At 37.6% G+C, this 21,491-nt stretch overlaps 1 protein-coding gene across 1 annotated transcript in view; it reads left to right on the top strand.

Annotated features, from left to right (window-relative positions):
* The window catches only part of LOC113112769 (uncharacterized), a 32,751-nt gene that overhangs the window by 6,882 nt on the left and 4,378 nt on the right, over positions 1–21,491 (top strand). The window contains 13 exon segments of the mRNA XM_026278613.1: positions 5–122; positions 1,333–1,864; positions 2,441–2,504; positions 2,507–2,895; positions 8,811–8,996; positions 9,403–9,483; positions 9,609–9,721; positions 9,860–9,918; positions 10,643–10,732; positions 17,401–17,444; positions 20,270–20,457; positions 21,032–21,102; positions 21,204–21,361. Of these exon segments, the coding sequence (XP_026134398.1) occupies positions 5–122; positions 1,333–1,864; positions 2,441–2,504; positions 2,507–2,895; positions 8,811–8,996; positions 9,403–9,483; positions 9,609–9,721; positions 9,860–9,918; positions 10,643–10,732; positions 17,401–17,444; positions 20,270–20,457; positions 21,032–21,102; positions 21,204–21,361 (2,093 nt within the window).

Raw genomic sequence — 21,491 nt, 5'->3', positions numbered from 1 at the left:
GTAGTCTGAAAGTGGACCATTTCTGCTGAGGCCTTCCTTACACTCTCAGAAGATTGCTCATGCCAAATGGGAGTTCCTGTTTGGGTCCCACTCTGATCAACAAGATCAACATGAAACAAAGGGTGAGATTTTCTTAGTAATGTCTAAGGGGCCGTTCACATATTGCGCCTAAAAACGCAACCTTGACGTGCTCTCTCCATGAAGACGCGGACATTTCAGCAAAGGATAAATGGATTTGCAGCACTAAAAATCGCTTGCAGTAACTCTGCTACTAAATTTATTTCAAAATGGCAATCCATATACAGCTATGAACAGCTGTTCCTTCATCTTGGCTGAATTTTCAACGTTGTTACGGGAAAGGATGAAGCTGAATGGTTAGTTCTTGTTACATGACCCACGGTGCGCTTGCGGCATTCTGAAAAGTTGAGATGTTTTTAACTCGATGAGGTTAAAATGAGAGGAGCCTACATTGGAAATAACGAACTTGCGCGCAAAAGACGCGATATGTGAACGGCCCCTAACTCAGACTTCCAGAATGCAGTTTTCTGAAAAGTCATCCTTCTTTCTTTCATATGCCTCTCATTGTAAACAAGCTGTTTGCCTTATTAATAAATGCTTAATCCAATTATGTAACAAGCCACGTCCCCAAAGCATGACATTAGAATTGACCTTTTTCTGTTTTACTGAAATGATCTTTTAGTGGATTTATGTTACAACTTTGCTTGATTTTAGCTGTGGTTTTATGTTGTGTATAAATTTCTTATAAAATTATGAATTTATCTGTATTTCTTGTGGTTTTCAAATAGATTATTTTTAGGTTCATTGAGTTTCAATTCCTTACTGTGTGTAGGTGTTTTCAATTCACTGTCAAAGAGAGAGAATTTAGAAGAGAAAGAATCACTAGAATTATTCTTGAGAATTGCTTGTTTTATGTGGTTATTCCTTTTACCTTACCTTGACATTTATACAGCTTGTAAATACTTTTATCCAAAACAATTTCAGGCTACACTTTTTATCAGTGTATGAATTTCATGGGATTCAAACTCATGACCTTGGCACTGATAGTGCCATACTCTACCTGTGACAGGGCCTAACGTCATACAATTGTTAATTTAATAACGTCATTATTTTTAAGCCAATTCAGATCAACTTTCTGCAAATAGAATTAAATGTGGCCAAAGCCATTTACTGTTTACTGAAACTGTGAATTAGAAAGGTTAAACATTTTGTCTGTTTAGAGAGACTATATATATAAATATATATATAAAACTTCCTTATTTAGGACAAGACACTCTCAATCCTTTGATTTTCCTTTATTAACACACATTCCAGGTTCCTCCACTGTACCCTCCAGTGATTGTACCTTTGAGTCTCCAGCATCCATTCCACCCTTGTCTACCCCTGTAAGGTCAATAACAACACACTCAAGACCCTGTAAATCAACTGGATCTTCAAAATCTGTGTGCCACATTGTACAGCAAGTTGAAGTAGAGTTGATAAACCATCATCCCACAATGGAAAGTTCCAGTAAGACCGGCATCGCCAGACGTAGTGTGAAATATTCAGAGACCGACATAGATGCAGTGCCCCTGCGCTGTTACAGGGAGACAGACCTTGATGAGGCGATGCTGGCAGAACAGGAGGAGGTGGACTCTGCTTTTGGCAGTAACCGCAGTGTGCTAAACACTTCAGGCACTAACAGCAGCAGCCCCCTGGAGGGACTGTTGTGCCCACACACAGATGGTGAGGAGGAGCTGCAAGATGAAGAGGTGGCGAGCTGGGCAAGTGTGAGGATGCAAGGTGACAAAATGAGGCAAAATGCCACACCTGAAGGAGATGAAGTGTTTAGTCGACTGCTAAGAGGGTGAGTGTGGAATAGAATCCACTATAGTTACATATGTGAATTCACACACATATCTGAGTGAATGCAACAGAAGACCTTCACTAGATTTTGGGATGCCTGCTTCATGTTGTTTTGCTCCATTTTGAAGATTTTAGGGGAAAATTAGAATGGGTCTATATAGTTTCCTTGGGACGCCGAGGGGGCTGCAATGGAGTTCAAGGGGGTCAGATTAAAATAGATTAAATACTATTAAAATGGTTTTAAACATAAGATAAAATAAATTCACATTTACATATACGCTATAACACTACTAAGACTTCCATCAGATTAATTTGTTATTTTCTTCTGTTGAAACCCATATTTTCAGTAGTTTCTCTTTATGTCTTTTTTATGGTGGGTAGAAAAAATACAGTGTGAATTTAAAATAAACTAAATATTTTACATTACTGTTTTTTTACACTTTTAATTTGGACTTTATTCATGAAAATTTTGAATTATGGAAATGTTGTCAGTTCTGTGGCATAGTTTTAATTCATTTTAAATGATGTAGGCAAACCACTCATAGGAGCACATCTAAGACTTATGCTCTTTTTGTAGTCCCCCAGATTGCCAGCCTGACAGCCACACGGCTTTGAAGTCTCCCATCTCTGTCACCAACCCTGTCAGATCTCATCAGATGGCTTGGACTCCTTCAGCAGACACTTTGAGAGCATTATGGAGTCACACCGTGCCAAGGGCACCTCTTGTAGCAGCTTGGATAGTGAAGACATCACCCCTAGTGGCCCACTTGTCTTCACTTTTGACTTTCCGACTCTCACTCCTGAGATCCAGAGTCAGATCAGTGAAAGTGCCAAGCAGATCATCGAACTGAACTTCTCTCCTCTAACGTGCCCACAACCACCTGCTGTGTCTGATCCCACGGAGTGTGTGGCCTCCCAGGACCCGCACAGGAAGGACCAGAGTGGTGTCTGTGTAGAAGAAAATCCATTCTGTAGTGGATCCTGCTCTGATCAAGCCCACAGGCCTGATTCTGACACAGATGCTGCCGTGAGGTTAGTATCGGTCTGGTGATATTTTTCATGATTTGTCATAAATATCTCATCATCACTGCATGTTAACAGATAAATTAGTGTAATGTTAACACTCCCAAACCCCTCTGGTGAAATAGACAACGGGAAGAATAATAGCAATTATACACATTAGAAGAGGAAACAGCTGGCACTGCAGACACACACACACACACACACACACAGAGACAAACTCATTCCTGTCCTCATCATAGTATGACATCAGGCTGTAGTCGCTCTCAAAATGCAAACAGATGTTTTGATGATAGATGGTAGCCACAACTTCATGTAATTTGCTCATTTTTACACATGTGAGTAACCAGTTGATGAGTGAAAAGGGATTTCATGGGCTTTCTATTACAAGATGGGTTTACAAAAAGAATCACCGGTTGAGTATTTACCACTGGAGGGCAGTGCTGAGCTTTGTGATTGTACTGAGATACCAGCTCACTTTGTTTTCTGGATGATCTGTTTTGACTTGAAATGAACTCTTAATAGACTTTCTTTTAGGAATGCCCTTGATGAATGTAGTGTGAACTTTTTTTCTCATGCATTTTTTAAAATGTGTGTTAACATGAAGGGCTTGCTTCAAACCATCGAACGGTACGTAGCAAGCAGTCATATAAGGATAAAGTTCCTAACTAAATAAGTTTTCCTTGGGTATCGCTGCACAGGATCCTTCCAGGGCTGTGACTGACCCGGAATCTCAGGGTCAGAGTTGTGTTTAGGCCTATAGTATCTTACTACTCCTTCCTGTCTGCTGTCAGAATAAATCAGAGGGCAGCGTCAGCTATTTGATCTTGTTTTCCAATAAAAAAAACAACAAAGCCTCCTTAAAAACAATGAATTTAAAAAGTTTAAATTCACTCCAAAATAAAATTGCTCTTGCTGTATAATTCTTAAATGTAATATTTTTCTTACATTTTTTCATCAGGAAATTGTTGTTTCTTGATCTGTATGCAAAATTAATGTATGTTTTATGATAGATTTATATGAAACAAATTATGTCAATGTTTTAGTAAAAAAAAACCACACAAGACAACAATGTTGAAAATATATGCGTTTGACCTTTTGGAAACATAAGAATTGTGCAACAACAGCAGTGTTTCACAGAGTTTTGTAGCTTTTAGACGGGCATTTTAATGTGGCATAATGTTTTCAAGTCCCGTACAATAAGGTACATTGTCTGGATATTTTATCTGAGGTTTACTGTGGTTATTAAGTGTGCTGTAGGCTTTGATACCTGGCTCATCCACTACATTCCTTCTCCTGCTATGGTGCTAGATAGATCTGGAGCTTTGCCAGACACATTCGGTCTCCATGGTGAGAGCAGATTAACTTGTCTTGTGATTTTCAGGGTTTTAAATAGAGTGAGCAGGAAACTATTACTGTTACAGCAGGGCTGTATCTGTCCATTATTTGATTTAAATGGCCACTGATATTGAAAAACCACAATCCATTATTCTAACACATAATTCTGGCCTGTATTTGTCCTTATATATTGATACATATTCATAATTTGTTAATGAGACTGTATTCAGTACCATGTTGAAATGGAGATTGACTAAGTCTAATGGGAGGGACGAAAGGCAAGACAAAGAGAGGAAGAGAGGGCTGAAAAGAGGGGAAAAGGGGGGGTAAACTGTGGTGAAAGGAAATACAGACCATATCCACCAGAGAAAAATAGCTTAGATGATAAGAGAGGAACATGTATTCAGATCCACAAACACGCACAAACAGGCAAGCGTAAGGTGGAAGCTGGTGGGGCGAGAAAGAATGAGAGAAAATAAAACAGATGAACAGCTGTATCGTTCCTCTGACTACGCAATGGGCACAAAAAGAACTTGTAAAAGTTTGGAGTAGGATCAGCTATCACAGCAACTAAAAGACTTCAATGACAGTTGACAAGGGACTTGCAAAAGCAGAGGGTCAGATTTCTTCTAAACCTCCACAGGCTAGTTCTGGACAAAGGGAGGTTCAGGGAAGGGTAGAAAATGTTGGAGGCTGGATGCTGGGTTTATAAGCAAGCTCCTGTCTTCTGGCTATGTAAGGTGTGAAGGGGCAGGGCTAAGGAGATGGCTCATTATGTGCTCTGCTGGAGGGGTGGGGCCTTGGAGGATAATTACATGTATGCCCCCCACCCTGCCATATACCGGTGAGTAAGAAAATACTGACTTCTTTTGAATATTTTTTAGGTATCAGTGTTGTTATAGTATCAGTGAGATACTATTATAGATTTATTAATGTTTTTTATGCTTTTTAATTTTACTTGTAAAGTTTTACAAATGTTCTTTTGTTTCTGATATTTTTATTAGCAATTAATTTATTATTGTCATCATTTAAAATATATGTAGTGTTTTTTTTTAATTCTTATTTTTTCAGCTTTAGTTATCTTAATCTCATTTGCTAAATAGTGTTTGGTGAATACCTGAGGCAATTCACAGTTATTGCACTATTAAAATGCAGTATTTAAAGGGGGGGGGGGGGGGGGGTGAAATGCTATTTCATGCATACTGAGTTTTTTACACTGTTAAAGAGTTGGATTCCCATGCTAAACATGGACAAGTTTCAAAAATTAAGTTGTACGTTTAAAGGAGTATTTTTGGAACAAAAGAAGTGTGTTTTTGGTTGCCAGGGCAAGACAACCCTGCACAGATTACCAAAAAAAAAAACAGCATTAAGGGACCAGTGGATGGAGTTTATATTTACAGAGCATCAACTGAGGTGTGCAAGTGTTTGTGTTTGTTCCCTGCATTTCGAAGATGCTTGTTTTACAAACAAGGCCCAGTTTGACGCCGGAATTTGCACATCATTTATTTCTTAAGGATAATGCAGTCCCAACGAAAAAGGGTCACGATCGTGTGTTGGAACCGCATGCGGTGAGTAAAACTGCTTAAAATATCTCTGTGTTGTTAACTTAGCTATCAGCGTGTAAGCACATCAAGTAAACAACATGCGATGTTGTCATCAAACTGCACTTTCCACATGTAACAGCTTAAAAAAAAAAAAAAGACGACATAAAGTGGAACTTAGTCATTTTCCAAAACCGCTAAGCAAATATATACAGTTTCAGTACATACCACATAGAGACGTCGTTGCTGATGCTGCTCTTGTTAAATTTCAGCCTCTGGATCTGATTCTGGATCATAAATATATGGCTGAATCTGGACTGTTTAGCCATGATTTGTTTTGGATGTTTTTTCCTCACGGTAATGTCACAGCTTCCAAACGCTCTCAACGCAAAAAGCCTACTGGCGCTTCGTGATTCTTTTAAGCTCCGCCCACACGTCACGCCTCCAGCCGGTCGTGTTTTTCAGGGAAAAATCCTAACAGACTATCTTTCTCTTATGAATATAATAAAAACTAAAACTTTTTGGAGTTATGAAGGATGCAGTACTACTCTATAGACGGTTTCAATGTCATCAACATAAACAAACGTTAATGCGCGTGAGCGCTTTTGTGACCTAACTTAACTTCCGGTAGACTTCCAAATAGAATCAATAACAACAGTAAAGTCCCTCTAGAGTAGATATTTTTTGATAACAAACAAAAATATGTTTCCTGCGTGGAATCAGGCGGGCTTAATGAAAATTAATTTTGAAATCGATCAGTTTTAAAATTGTGGCGAGTCTCCAAAATAAATAAATGTATAGGAAACACATCCCACAGCACAATCACCTGAGCCCCAACTTTCAGGTCTACTCATCACCCTTGACTTTAACTGCGTTTGTAGAAGGCACTGCAGCCAGACCGATATAACACAGACCGGAAGTTAACTTAGGCCCGCATGAAACCGTCCTATAGGTTACTCAAGAATAACAGGATATTGAGTGAAAAACGAGCATTTCACCCCCCCTTTAAAAAGCATTTCAAGATTTTATGAAGGACCATTATGGTCTCAATTAACAGGCAGGGGTCCTGAATTAAATTGAGGTTTTGGTTGGGTGGGCTGACTCCTCTAATTAAAATTATGTTGTTAAAACGACTTTAACATATAAGGTATATTTTTTGGGCAGGTTTTTTTGTATATATATATATATATATATATATATATATATTTTGGTAACAAAAAAAGTTAGATTAGTTAGTTAGCTACCTGATTATAATAGATGCTCACTACCAGAAATCGATAGCCAAGGTCAGTTCCTTTTCATCAGGATCATCATCTGACAGAGCATTGACAAAACATAAACACTGTCACTATCACTTCATTGCTGATTAAAATATCACAAAGATATCACAGTCAGATTTATATTGCGTTACACAAGACAAACCTCAACACACTGTGAAACTTCCTCCTTCAAATTTCTTCGAAAAACATCAGCTCACTAAAAGCCACTGTATAGTTTGTACACTGTTGTTATTGTCACTTTTCATTACCAGTCAAGACCTAAAATTCTAGTGCAACTCCTTTTCAGTGTAAGGTAGTATCATATCCTCAGCATGTGATACTGGAATCATTCTTAGTCTAAGCTATGTAGTCATGCAAAAAAAGTTTAAATTATGCAGTCCTTTTTCCTCCTTTGGTATGTAAATCTTGTCATCCATCATTAAAAAGAGGTGTGTTAAAAGTTTTTTAAAATGCACTGGAATGTTGTAGAGCCTCAGCACATGTGAGGTGATTATTTGCATATGCCTCACTGCATTTATTTGTGCAATGTAGAAATATGTATCGGCATTTTTGGCTATCATTGTCTTGCATTTTAGCTCTGTTTAAGCGCCCTCACCAAACAAGTTATTCAAACACAGGTGTCTAATTATATGATGTCCGACATTAAAAAAATCTATATTTAGCAAAGGTGTATCTGTTAGTCACCATGCATCTTTGTAAAAGCCCTTCTCACATCCTAGAAGCCGTGGCGGAAATGCTCTCTATATTTCTTCCTGGTTTTCTCTGCGTGTTACTATCTGTCCATTGTTTGAAGAAGAAACAGTCTGCCCTCATACCCTTTTTTCGAGTCTCCTCCCCTGCCTTGTTTGTGAACTATCCGGTCGGAGTAGGTTAGGAATGGAGAACTTCAGAACAAACAGATGAAGACAGATGACGGTGTGACCTGCATATGGCATGAACTTTCTGGTGTTCGTTCATCTAAAAGACTTTTGGAATGCAGTGGTTAAAAGGCAGAGTTGGGTCACTAAGGTAGAGTAGATGCTTTTTTAAAGCACTTTTTCGGGAGAGCTCCATTTGTTTTGGTTTATGTAAAGTTTGCCAGAGTTTTATGTTTTTGTTTTTGTTTCAAGACTGAATGAAATGTATTTAGTATATATATATATATATATATATATATATATATATATATATATATATATATTTGACTCTTTTAATACAAGTTAAACTTCTTTCTGTTCTCTAATTATTCACATGTGAATATCAGTTGAAGCAGATGTGTGTATGACAAGCTTTTGTGCATTTGAATGGTGTACAAAGGGTGAATGTATTATGCGCTCACAATAGTTTGTCAGGTGTGCTTTTTTTTTTTTTTTTTGCTTTTTTTTTTTAGTTGTTATGCTAGTTTCTCTGTAAATGGTGGATGGAATTGATCTGCTGGGAAAGAGTTTGTAAAGGTAGATCAGATAGACTCTATTTACATCACACTGCTAGTGCATATGACAGGTTCAGACATGACTGATAAAAGATAAACAAATTTAACCTCATGATTTGACTGCTTTAATGAATAGTCAGTATTAATATGTTCAGTATGCTTTAGTATAGTTCAGTATGCTTATGTTGTGTTGTCCATGATGGCTGATTTTAGGGCCAAGCATATTTAGATAGCATATCCGGGTTTCCTTTTTACAAGTAAAATGTTTACCACTTTTACTTTTACTTGGTAACTCCTATTCAAATAAATGTGTGTCACCTGTCATGTGAATTACATTTATTTTTCCTCTGTTTCCAGAGAGAGGCCGCCCCGTCCGGTCTCTGAGTCCGATTCAGTGGTGGCTGAGCGATTGGCTGTGGGCGGCACTGAAACTCTGACCAATGGCAACAAATCTGATCTCCAGGCTGCAAAACGGTTGGCCAAACGTTTGTACAGTCTTGATGGATTCAAGAAGTCAGAGGTGGCACGTCACCTGAGCAAGAAGTGAGGTTTATTTTAACCATTAATAAATACTAATGAGGCTTATGTTTGCATTTATTTTAATTCAGTCCTAGCTCTTCCTTTGTTTTTTGTGCTTTTGTGAAGCAAAGTTATCTTTGATTATAATAATAAATACCATGTTTTAGGGCAAATGTGGAGAAATATACAGTGGGGCACTGTGTTTTAAATATTTAAACCTGAAAATAAAGTTTTAGGATTTTTGAAAATAAAAAAATGTAACAAACTAAAATGAATAGTAAATATGAGTAATTCTGCACTGTTTTTAGGGTCACTTATTTGTGAAAATAACCATGTGAACATCTTTGTATGAAAGGATTGATTTTTGACCCCCCAGTATGAGGCCCAAAAATGTATTTTCTGTGCTTTTCTCTTTTCATGACTTGTGCAGCAATGATTTTAGTCGCATGGTGGCGGCGGAGTATCTCAGTTATTTTAACTTCTCAGGGATGACGGTGGATCAGGCATTAAGGTGAGCAAGCTATTCCTCCCTTTTTTACTTAAGTAAATATTTGCTTTCATTTTCACGCGTCCAACAGGTTTATTCAAATTCTCAGTCTGCTTTTCCTTTTGTCTTATGTCGTTCTTGTTTCTTAGAGTGTTTTTGAGAGAGTTTGCCTTGATGGGAGAGACACAAGAGAGGGAGCGGGTATTATCCCATTTCTCTAAAAGATACCTCCAGTGCAACCCGAACACGAAACTAAATGAAGGTAAGCCATACCAGCATTGTGTGTGTGAATGAACGCATTTGTTGTGCATCTGGGGTGTATTATAATATGACTAACACTAGGGGGTGCTCTTGCTCTGATTGTGTGAGCTAATAGGAGTACTGTGCCTCTGTGTTTCAGACAGTATTCACACACTGACTTGTGCCCTGATGCTGCTCAACACTGATCTGCATGGTCAGGTGAGTTTGAGAATGACTTATCTGCTGTTCTGATGTACCAGAAACATAACACCCAATGAAAAAAAAAAAGAATCCCAACGTCGTTTAACTTGGAAAACATACACTGATTCTTTGTGACTTTAAGTTTTAAACATACTCCATGAAAATGTGACTTATTATTATATTAATTATATTAAATGATTATTATTTGTGTAATATACAGTAAGCTATAAAGCATAAATTCCTTAAACCCATAAATTTTTACTATGTTTTTGCCTTGCATAAGTTGATCTTCTAAACAGAATGCCAGTCACATAGCTGAAATGTTATCTAATTTGAAAACTAAAAAATATTATAAGACTGTTAAAAAACTGGAAGTTATAATAAGGTGTTTATTGTGAAATTACTATTGTTATTATTACATGTACATGATCCGAGTCTCTGTGAGGGGAGCTGGAACTGTGTTTTTAGGATGGATTTTCTTCTTTGAGCTGTTCAGCACCCATTCAGGGGATGAGGAGGAGTGTCGGTTTTACAGTTAGGAATTAAAATAGAAATTCATCCATAAATGTAATAGTCAAAACATTTCTCAGGGGAAGCCAAATAATTTTTGCACAAAATATTATCATGTTTACTGCCCACTGTGTACTTGGTATTTTAAGCGTTGTTGAGTGCACAGAAACTGTGAAATAGGTCAGCGCATCAGCTGACTGAATTTATATACTATCGTCTCTCTCTCGTTCAGAACATCGGGAAGAGGATGTCCTGCACGCAGTTCATAAGTAACCTGGAGGGGCTAAATGATTGCCAAAACTTCCCAAAAGATCTTCTCAAGGTTTGTAGGGTTTTCAAGCATTCACACAATGACCTCTTTTGTATATTGAATGATCCCATTAAGGTCTAATTGTGTTCAAGCCATAGAAGACATTTACCTGCTCCACAGCTAGTGAAATATCCATGTGTGTAATTAGCTTATTCTAAATAAATTAAGGCATGCACATTCTTTCTCTTGAAAAAAGGCTCACTCATATTAATATGATGCATTTTTAGTAATTTTGGATAGTTAATTAGCTCATTATTGTCATAGTGGAATAGTAGAAAATTATTAATAAAATAATTAATATTTTCCTACACTACAAAGGCCAAAATTTTGGGATTGGTTAGATTTTTCAAATGTATTTGAAGGAAGTCTCTTATGCTCACCAAGGCTGCATTTATTTGATAAAAAACAGTACATAATATGCTTTGATATACTCTTGTGGCTTTATTTAAATGTATAGAATCTGCAATGTTTTCAATCAATGATCATAATAATCTGATTCATATCTGAACATTCTTGTGCAATGTAAATTATTATCAGAATATTCTTGTGCATGTAAACGCCATATAACGGGCATCTTTTTTGTAGATATTTTATATTGTAGATAAGTTGTGGAAGAACCCTTCTCACAGATCATAGCTACAAGTTGAAGCGTTGAGTTATAATGCTGCACTGAATACACTCTGTGCCTGATATTATTGATTAATTGCCATTTTATTGTTTGCCATGTTTGAAGTTGAGTGTTGTGACTAAAATCAGGGTGATCAGACGGTCAGAGGATTTCAGTCGCAGCTGATGTCAATGAACTTCCTGTGCTCCAATGTGCTGGCGCTGAGGGTTTGTCTATTTTAGTCCCTTCTCTCGGATTACAGGCCACGCTGCACAAGAATAATAGCCACATGATGACCGCACCTGAACCACTCTGCTAATATGTGCTTTAGAATCACAGGGAGCCTTTCAAACCTTTGGTCCTCCCACTCTCTCTCTCTCTCTCTGTCGCTCATCCCTCGTTCTCTCCTCCGCCCTCTCACTCTGTGCCTCGCTCTATTCCATCACCTCCCACCCCCTCGCTCTTCACAGTTTTTCTGTGCTCTCTTTCTCTCTCTGTCTCTGCCATCTTGCTCTTTGTTTCACCTTGTAATCTGCAAAAACGTACTCTCCTGAACTGTGCTTAGCCCTCTCTATCTAGGATATTTCCATATCTATAGAATCCTCCTTATCTCAGGCCTTGGCTGATGAATGGCACCCTTCTTCTCTCTTCTCAGCTCTGGCCTTCTTTCTCCTGGTTTCTCTCCTCCTAACACTATGTCGAGGTGTGAAGGCCACACAGTTGCCTAGTAAAGAGAGTTAGTGTGTCTCTTGACCCTTTTTTTCATCTCTGTCTGCCTGATATTATAACATATTTTAGGGTTAAATATAGCGCAGATAAAGATGGCAACTGAGAGAGACGCCTGCGAGCCAACAGGTTAGGCTCTCAGTGCCGGTGTGGTTCATGACAGTTAACGGCCGTGACAATCCTGTGTGAAGTCTGTCTTCATGCCAGCAGCAGCAGCAGGGGTGGCAGGGAGGACAGATGGGAATTTGGCTGCCACACGGCCTCTCACTGAAATGAGGGTTCTGTCATGGTATTATCATAATGCATTACAAATTGCTCATTTTCTCTCTCCTGTCCCCCTTTCTCTTTTTTTGTTCCCTCTTGTTCAGTGTGCAAATGATGGTTATGTTCTTTAAATCAGTTGTGAGAACAGCATGATTCCTTTGTTATCTCTCAGGTTGAGATTAATGAGTGTGTGCATATGCATCATTGCGTTATGTATTATGCTCCTCCTACTGGTCACTACACAACTTACAGCTTCAAACTGTGAGAGATGGTGTTTTGACGATTGATTTTTAGATATCTGGTAACACTTCAATAAGGTTCAGTACTTTAACATGAGTTAATGCGTTAGATATCACGAACTAACAATAAAGCAAAGTGCATTCATTGATCTTGCTTAATGTTCATTTATAAATATTTTGTTGTTCATTGTTAACTCATGTTTGTTCATAATACACTAATAACTAATGTTCATTTTTACAACTTAAAATGTTAAAAAAAGTATTAGTATACACTTCCATTCGAAAAAGAGCAAGTTTGTAAGATTCTTATGGTTTGAAATAATTTTTTTATGCTCACCAATGCTGCATTTACAAACACGATTCCAAAAAAGTTGGACAGTGTACAAATTGTCAGTTAAAAAGAAATGGAATAATTTACAAATCTCATAAAATTATATTTTATTCACAATACAATATAGATAGCATATCAAATGTTGAAAGTGAGACATTTTGAAATGTCATGCCAAATATTGGCTCATTTTGGATTTCATGAGAGCTACACATTCCAAAAAAGTTGGGACAGGTAGCAATAAGAGGCCGGAAAAGTTAAATGTACATATAAGGAACAGCTGGAGGACCAATTTGCAACTTATTAGGTCAATTGGCAACATGATTGGGTTTAAAAAGAGCCTCTCAGAGTGACAGTGTTTCTCAGAAGTCAAGATGGGCAGAGGATCACCAATTCCCCCAATGCTGTGGTGAAGTTTCTGTGAGAAAAATTGCAAAGAGTTTGAAGTTATCATCATCTACAGTGCATAATATCATCCAAAGATTCAGAGAATCTGGAACAATCTCTGTGCGTAAGGGTCAAGGCAGGAAAACCCTTAGATGGCACAGCATCACATACAGGAATGCTACTGTAATGGAAATCACAGCATGGGTTCAGGAATACTTCCAGAAAACATTGTCTGTGAACACAATCCACCGTGCCATTCGCCTTTGCCGGCTAAAACTCTATAGGTCAAAAAAGAAGCCATATCTAAACATGATCCAGAAGCGCAGGCGTTTTCTCTGAGCCAAGGCTCATTTAAAATTAACTGTGGCAACGTGGAAAACTGTTCTGTGGTCAGACGAATCAAAATTTGAAGTTCTTTTTAGAAAACTGGGACAGCATGACATCCAGACTAAACAGGACAAGGACAACCCAAGATGTTATCAGTGTTCAGTTCAGAAGCCTGCATCTCTGATGGTATGGGGTTGCATGAGTGCGTACGGCATGGGCAGCTTACACATCTGGAAAGTGACCATTAATGCTGAAAGGTATATCCATGTTCTAGAACAACATATGCTCCTATACTCTTTCAGGGAAGACCTTGCATTTTCCAACATGACACTGCCAGACCACATTCTGCATCAATTACAACATCATGGCTGCGTTGAAGAAGGATCCGGGTACTGAAATGGCCAGCCTGCAGTCCAGATCTTTCACCCATAGAAAACATTTGGTGCATCATAAAGAGGAAGATGCGACAAAGACCTAAGACAGTTGAGCAACTAGAAGCCTGTATTAGACAAGAATGGGACAACATTCCTATTCCTAAACTTGAGCACCTTTTCTCCTCAGTCCCCAGATGTTTGCAGACTGTTATAAAAAGAAGAGGGGATGCCACACAGTGGTAAACATGGCCTTGTCCCAAACTTTTTTGAGATGTGTTGATGCCATGAAATTTAAAATCAACTTATTTAATTTTCTCAGTTTAAACATTTGATATGTCATCTATGTTGGATTTTGAATAAAATATTGAAATTTGAAACTTCCACATCATTGCATTCTGTTTTTATTCACAATTTTACAGTGTCCCAACTTTTTTGGAATCGGGTTTGTATTTGATCAAAATAATAATTCAATGATTGTGAATTATTTTTATAATATTTTATTTTCTCTTTTGTTATGTTTTAAAATGCAGTTTATTCCCCTGATGGCAAAGCTAAATTGGTGCTCAAAAAAACAATTATTATTTTTGATGTTGAAAACATTGTACTGCTTAATATACTGTAAATGTGAAAACAATGAACAAAAAAATTTCACCCTTGCTGAATAAAAGTATTATTTTCATTAAAAAGAATGTAATAAAGTCCAGAACTTTAGAATGGTAGGGTATGTACCAAATAACATTCAGTTTAAGATAAAAAAAAATTATTGAAAGTAGGAATAATAATAAAAAAAGATGAAAAGAAAAGATGAAAAGAAAAAATACAATTTTATTTATTTTATAGTTTATTGTTAGTTCATACTTCATAACTGTTAACGTGTACTTTATCACTGATAGAATGCTGTATTGATCTTTTACCATCCAGGACTGGAACTTAATTACAGAAAATGTAACAAAAAAACGTTCAGGCACTATCTATGTTGCAGCAGCCACTGCACAACAATTATGGATGTAATTCCATTTCCATTTCCAATTTAATTTCCAAGATGTGTTTGGTTTGTCAAAGGTGTATTCAGACCTTTTCAATTCAGGCTGTGCTTGTGCAATCTCAACTGCTGGCATCCCAGTCTGCTTATGATGAACACATGGAGTCTTTCTTGTGCTCGAACGTGAGCAGATAAAAGCTCACTCTGCCCAGCTCACTGGGATAACTGCTGGCTGCCTGGTGACAGTGGCCAAATAAAAGCAGGTCACGTTTGAATAAAGTTAGACTCAGACTATGGGATGCCCAGTGTCCCAGAGCTGTCTGTTACAGACAGAGGGAGAGAGCGAGCGAGAGAGAACAGGATGCATCAGTGAGCAGAGTGCCAAAAGAACCTGCACCAACCAAATGAATTCACTGCTTCAACAATATCCCCAGTGACTTGTTATATTGCCCAATTTGTATTGATAACATAAGCTGACTGTTCAATTGGCTGCTCCCATGTGTGAACTGTCCAATTATAATTTGTAACAAATTTGGCAAATGGATAAAGCATTTGGGTTATGGGTATAGATTAGAAAAGCAATTTGTACAAGCTTTATGCAATAACTGTGAAAATGATTTTTCGGAGTTGTAAATAAAACACAAGATTATTGGCTAGTAAAATTTTTTTTACAGTGACATTTTGCATTTAAAGTGATTTATGATAATAATTAGAGCAACAGGTTTATTGCTTATTTATTATCGTTATACATTACAACAGTAATGTGATGTGAGGATTTGCACGTTCGAGATCCCTGAAAACTGACTGACATTCACAGGAGGGTGGGATCATCGAACATTCAAGTGCCGTGATTTGTCAGTCATGCTGGGAGACGGGATCAATTGAGAAGCAGAGCATGAGAGAGACCGTGAAAGAGATCGGGTGAGATTGTGAATGCAAGAGAGAGATGGGAGGGTGAACACTCCTCCCTCACAAGATCTCATTCTCACCGCACAGCCCATTTTTTTATCTGCATCACGGAGGAGGAAAAAGACTGTGAGGAGAAGAAGACAAAAGCGCAGGACTCAGACGCCAAACCTCTATTGTTCCTACAGTCATGCTGCAGAGCTGTGCAAAGAATCTGTGTCAAAGAATCTGCAAATTGGATAACGCGTGTGAGGATACAAGCTTGAAGAGAAAGAGAGGGATGAAAGAGAATTCCGGAAAACTTCTTATGCATGCAAGCATACTGCTTTGCTGATTTCCTGCTCAAATCTAGTCCTTCTGTCTCTCACACATCTGATGTCTATTCTTCCGTCCCAGAGAGGGACGTTAGGTGACGTCACAGTTTTGGGATGCCAGTTTGAGAGTGGGTGGAAGCCAGACCCTCTCAGTCTGTTCCCTGCATGAGCCCATGTGTGTTGATCTCATGCATTTGCATCAGTGATGTTCTCATTCATCCGTCTGTCCTCCTCTCCAATTATCTCCATCCACCATCACGGTCCTCGCAAGCCATCTGCACTGCACCTGTGAGCGTGTCAGCATGCGTTGGTGAACGTGTGTAGGTGTGATGAGTTCGAGGATGTATACAAGGAAACAACTGGATGTTGCTCGCGGATCCTCATCCTTGATCGTCTTTGGTGTTTCAGTCAAAGCAGAAAGTTTGATGCAAAATGGCGCTGGTGGATTTGCAGTGGCCGGGCGATGTTTTTCCATGCATAATGAATAGGAATGGATCCATAATGCAAGAGTTGGAATCATTATGGAAGGCCTGATGCCCATGTGACACCTTCAAGGATCTGCCAAAGAGCTTCCCCACTGCCAGAGACTTTGAGTTTGCCACAGTGTCACTTTGAACTCATTTCTACTGATTACTCACAGAACTCTGGATTCTACTCGTGGAAGAAAGACTCCATCAAGTTTAATTTAACATTGTTTGATTCTAAAGCCTTCGTTTGGTCATCTGTGGATCCTGTATCTTAAATAATGATTGGTGTAAACAGTATTCACTCCACTGGTCGTCTCCGCTCTCGCTCCCTGTGCTCGGTGCGATGTGCACGGGACTTCAGTGTGATGGACCCGTTCCGTTACACCAAAGCACCTCGCTCGCGTTCTTTAAAGCCCCTGGCCTTCCCTGATCTGCTCGGCAAGGTTCAGGATGGCCAAAATCACCCACAAACCCGGAAGAAAAAACAAAAGGTAACACTTGTTAACTACAGGAGCTGACCATGGAAGTTCTCTATTTTCCTTTTAATGATGGTTGGGTTGTTTTTCCATGTTTGAACTGAAATGCTACATGAAAAAAGTGTAGTCTGCAACCTGTTTCTGGTTCATGGTTATAGTTTCAGTTGCTATTTTTAGCCACGTCAGTGGGATGTTTGAGCATGCACACACATTAACACACGCAAAGGGAAAATCTATTGATGGGGTTGTGTGCTTTAACGCTTTTGTTTTCCTCTTTTAATAGGCTCTCTACAACTCGATCAAAAATGAAAAGCTGCAGTGGACAATGTAAGTCTAATGTTTTCCCCTTTTCACTACATTATATTCAAGAGCACTATCCTCCTCATCCAGTGTCATCCAAAACATTTAAAGATAATTCAGTGCCTCTAGAAGTGTTACTCATTTAAAACGGTGCAAGCTCATTATAGAATCCTTAGCTGAAAAGGCCTTTCATTCATTCAGTGAGTTGTGCTTATTAGGTGCACTTTTAGGAAAATAAGTTTTTAATATAGGTTTTATAAAGTTTTTATACAGGTTTTTGAAGATTTTATACAGGTTTTTGAATCCACTCTATTCTATAAAAAAATTTAACCTTTTTGATATTAAAGATAAATGAAAGGATTCTTTAGGATCTATTAAATAATAGTTTTTAGTATTTAGTATTTTAGTATTTAATCTTACTTTTTTATTACTCATTTGTTTTTTGTTTTTTTTAGTTTATTTTAATGACAGTCTCTATTTTTACAAACTGTTTAATCCAGTTTTTCTTGAAACGTTGTGTCAGTAAAGCAAACCAAATCCATAAAATATTATGATCTTTGCAACTCTTCAAGTGGTTTTGTTTTTATTTAGAACATTTTCACCAGGATACAAAGAATACAGTAGGGCTTTTTTGATTAAGCCCCTTTAAGGAATCTTTCAGGGGTTCCAAATATAAAGAGTAAACCCTTTAAGGTTGTATATAGAACCATACACTGTTAAAAATAAAGGTTCTTTATTGGCACTGATGGTTCCATGAAGAAGCTTTAACATCCATGGAACCTTTCCATCGCACAAAAAGTTCATGGGGAAAAAAGAACTGTTCACTGAAAGGTTCTTTGGGCAGCCTAAAATGATTCCTTTATGGCATTGTTGCAAAACCCCCCTTTTGGAAAGCTTTTTTTATTAGTGTATGTACAGGTACTACTGTATATGTGTGTATTTATGACCTGTCCAGAGCCGTATGATGCTCTAAACCCTTACTTTACACACTGGCTTTCCAGATTTTGTTGCCACGGTTACCGCAGTTAGCCTCTCCTTAATTACAGATTGAAATCGTTGACTTGCTAATAAAGTGCAGACTTAAACACAACCCTCTCTTACACACACATACTAACTCTCATGTAAACGGTGTTCGCTCCTTGAGATTTTCTGCAGGACTCTTGTTAATGTGTGAAGGAGAAAAAGCATGAGTGATTGTTTTTGATCTCTTTCATTCAGCAGCAGTTCTTTCATCTTCATCTATCCCAGCGTCTCTACACTCTACCCCTCCACTCTTTTAGTCTCTCTGTTTCGCACTCCCTCCATTTGATTCACTTCATTGCACTTTCATTTATTTAGCATTGTGTGATTCTCAGGTAAAGGGCATTGTTCACTGTATGAATCGATGCACGCCAGTCACTATTTTTATGTGCCTGCTCTTTCTACCTCCCTCTCCTCTCTTTCTGTCTCCCTCTCTCGTGGTGCTCCATCTTCTGAGCTGGCTCTCTTAGTTACTAGTGTGAAGGCCAGCAGTTACTAAGCAACAGATGAGAGCATTATCATGTGAAGGCAAAGCCTGTGTGCTGTACTTCGTAGCAGTTGGAATAGAAATGTGTAGCCCTCCAGACCTCAGGGGCTCTCCAGGGTGTCTGACTGCACTCCCTGCACAGTTGTCACTCAGCTGGAAATATGTACTGTAGATAAAATACAACTGTGCCAAGGTAATAAAGATGCAGTTTCAGTCCTTATCAGTGACTCTAGATGCATAATAAGCAGCAATCATCGAAGCACCAGCGGCCAACTTTATCTGAAGCATTTTTCCTAATTTTTCCTTTTAATATTTATTATGTGTAGCCATAACTTATGCTTGCAGTTTAAGTGTTTGTTTTATTATTCATACCACAATAGTAAGTGTCTTTGTGTCTTTATAGAAATTTGATAATATTTAAATATATTCTCTGGGAAAAGACCATTAAACTGGGGCACGCTCGGTCCGTGTCAATTGAATGCTTTAAACTTTAAACTCGTGATTTCAGATTATGCTGCACTTTATGTATTTGCCCACTGTCATATTCATGTCATTTTCTCTGTGTGCTGTATGTGAAATGAGTTTTACCCTTGCTTTATTTGAAAATATGATTCCCAATGCACACAAACTTCCCAGAAAACTGTTGGTTACGGTGTTTGCTTACTTTTTAATTATATTTGTATTAAATATGTATTTTTGAAAAATACTTAGACATCCAAAGTATGTTTATTTTACAATTTTTTTTATCCATTGTCAAATTATTACAATTCTTAAATATGAATAATAATAATAATAATAATAATAATAATAATAATAATAAAAAGACATCTGCTTTATATCGGTTTACCTACTTTCCAAGATATCGGTATCAGCATTGGCTGTCAAAAAAACAATGTCGGTCGACCACTACTCAACACATGCTAAATGTCTCTGATCTCATTAGAGTAGGTGCACCATAATAAAGAAGAGTTTATTTTGCAGGCTATGATATATAAATCACAAGTTTTAGTGCATCAAGTGTAAGAGCAAAAACATTTTTTCAGATTTGCTAGAAAGAACAGTCAAAATATCAATGCACTGAGAATGTTTGTGTTAATTATGATTGGTCACCCAGAACACTCAAACAAACACATAGCCACCACCTAGCAGCATTTTAGCAACCCAACTATCTGTTGATGGCAATGCTTTTTCTTAGGGTGGCAGTTGCCCCTTGAGTTCATGACCCCTTTAAAGGTAAATGTTGGAAGTCTGGGAATTTAGCAATAGTATGTTAAAATACCTTTTGGGTAAAGGTGAGAATCCAGGGAACTGTTCATAATAAAGCTCTTGCTTGTGTATTCCTCAGCGATGAGGAGGAACTGCGGAAGTCTTTCTCTGAGCTGGATGGCAAGAACGACTCCACATCACACACAATGAAGCAGACCAGCAGCGGTGGAAACCCCCTCATCAGTGTTGCACAGCAGTCCAGCGCTCAGGTCTACATGAACGGCTTTCTCGTGCGGAAAGTTCACGCAGATCCTGATGGCAAGAAAAGTAAGTCATCCCTCAAATATAGACTTTTAGTTGATTTAGTTTGTTTTCATCTATTTAATGCAGCATTTAAAAACATATATTTTAGTTTAGAAAATGAAAGAAGAAAATTCTTGTTTTGCTTTCCAGTAAAAATATCAAGTATCTGAATAAAATGCTATGAATACTGTATATAACAAAAACATGCAATTAACTGATAAGAAATTAATTATAGACAAAAAAAAACATTATAAAATATTTTACTATTATACTTCATATATATTTCTGTATAATATTTTATACATTTTATAAGTGTTTTTCTTTGTTGTGTTAATAAATCTAAACAACAAGATATTTGTCAATGGGTAAAAAAAATAAAAATATTTTTCTCCTAAAACAAGTATTATCTCAAAGTTCAGCTAATTTAGTAAATGTATCCTGCTTTAAGAATTTTTTTATATTTTCACAAGAAATCAGATGATCTGTATTTTGATTATTTCACTGCATTTTATAAATATGATTATCTAGTTCTAAGATATTTAACTTAACTATTAAACAACCTTAACTGCTTTAAGTTTACTGTTTGTTGTTGTTTAAGCCCCACGAGGTAAAAGAGGATGGAAGACATTTTATGCTATTCTAAAAGGACTGACCCTCTTCCTGCAAAAGGTACATTTTAGTCATTAATGTTTCATACTATATGGATCATACTTTCCTGTGGGTGCTGTACAGATATTAACTGTAAAAAAAACTTTGGGATTGGTCTACAGGATGAATATCGTCCAGATAAGCAGCTGTCTGATGAGGACTTGAAGAATGCAGTATCAATCCATCATTCTTTAGCCGTGCGGGCAGCAGACTATAGCAAGCGACCCGATGTGTTTTACCTTCACACTGCTGACTGGAGGGTCTTTCTTTTCCAGGCAACGTAAGTTGTTTTCTTATCTTTATTATAAGGGTGATTCAATACAAAATCAGAGAAAATTTTACATCTTTACGCTTTTTTTAATAGGATTTTTTGTTTTTTATAAAAAATTTTTTTTACCCCTTTACACAAT

Source organism: Carassius auratus, chromosome 13 (assembly GCF_003368295.1).
Source record: "Carassius auratus strain Wakin chromosome 13, ASM336829v1, whole genome shotgun sequence".
NCBI classification, from domain to species: Eukaryota; Metazoa; Chordata; class Actinopteri; order Cypriniformes; family Cyprinidae; genus Carassius; species Carassius auratus.
The sequence above is the reverse complement of the archived record's forward strand: the minus strand, read 5'-3'. Positions and strand labels throughout refer to the sequence as shown.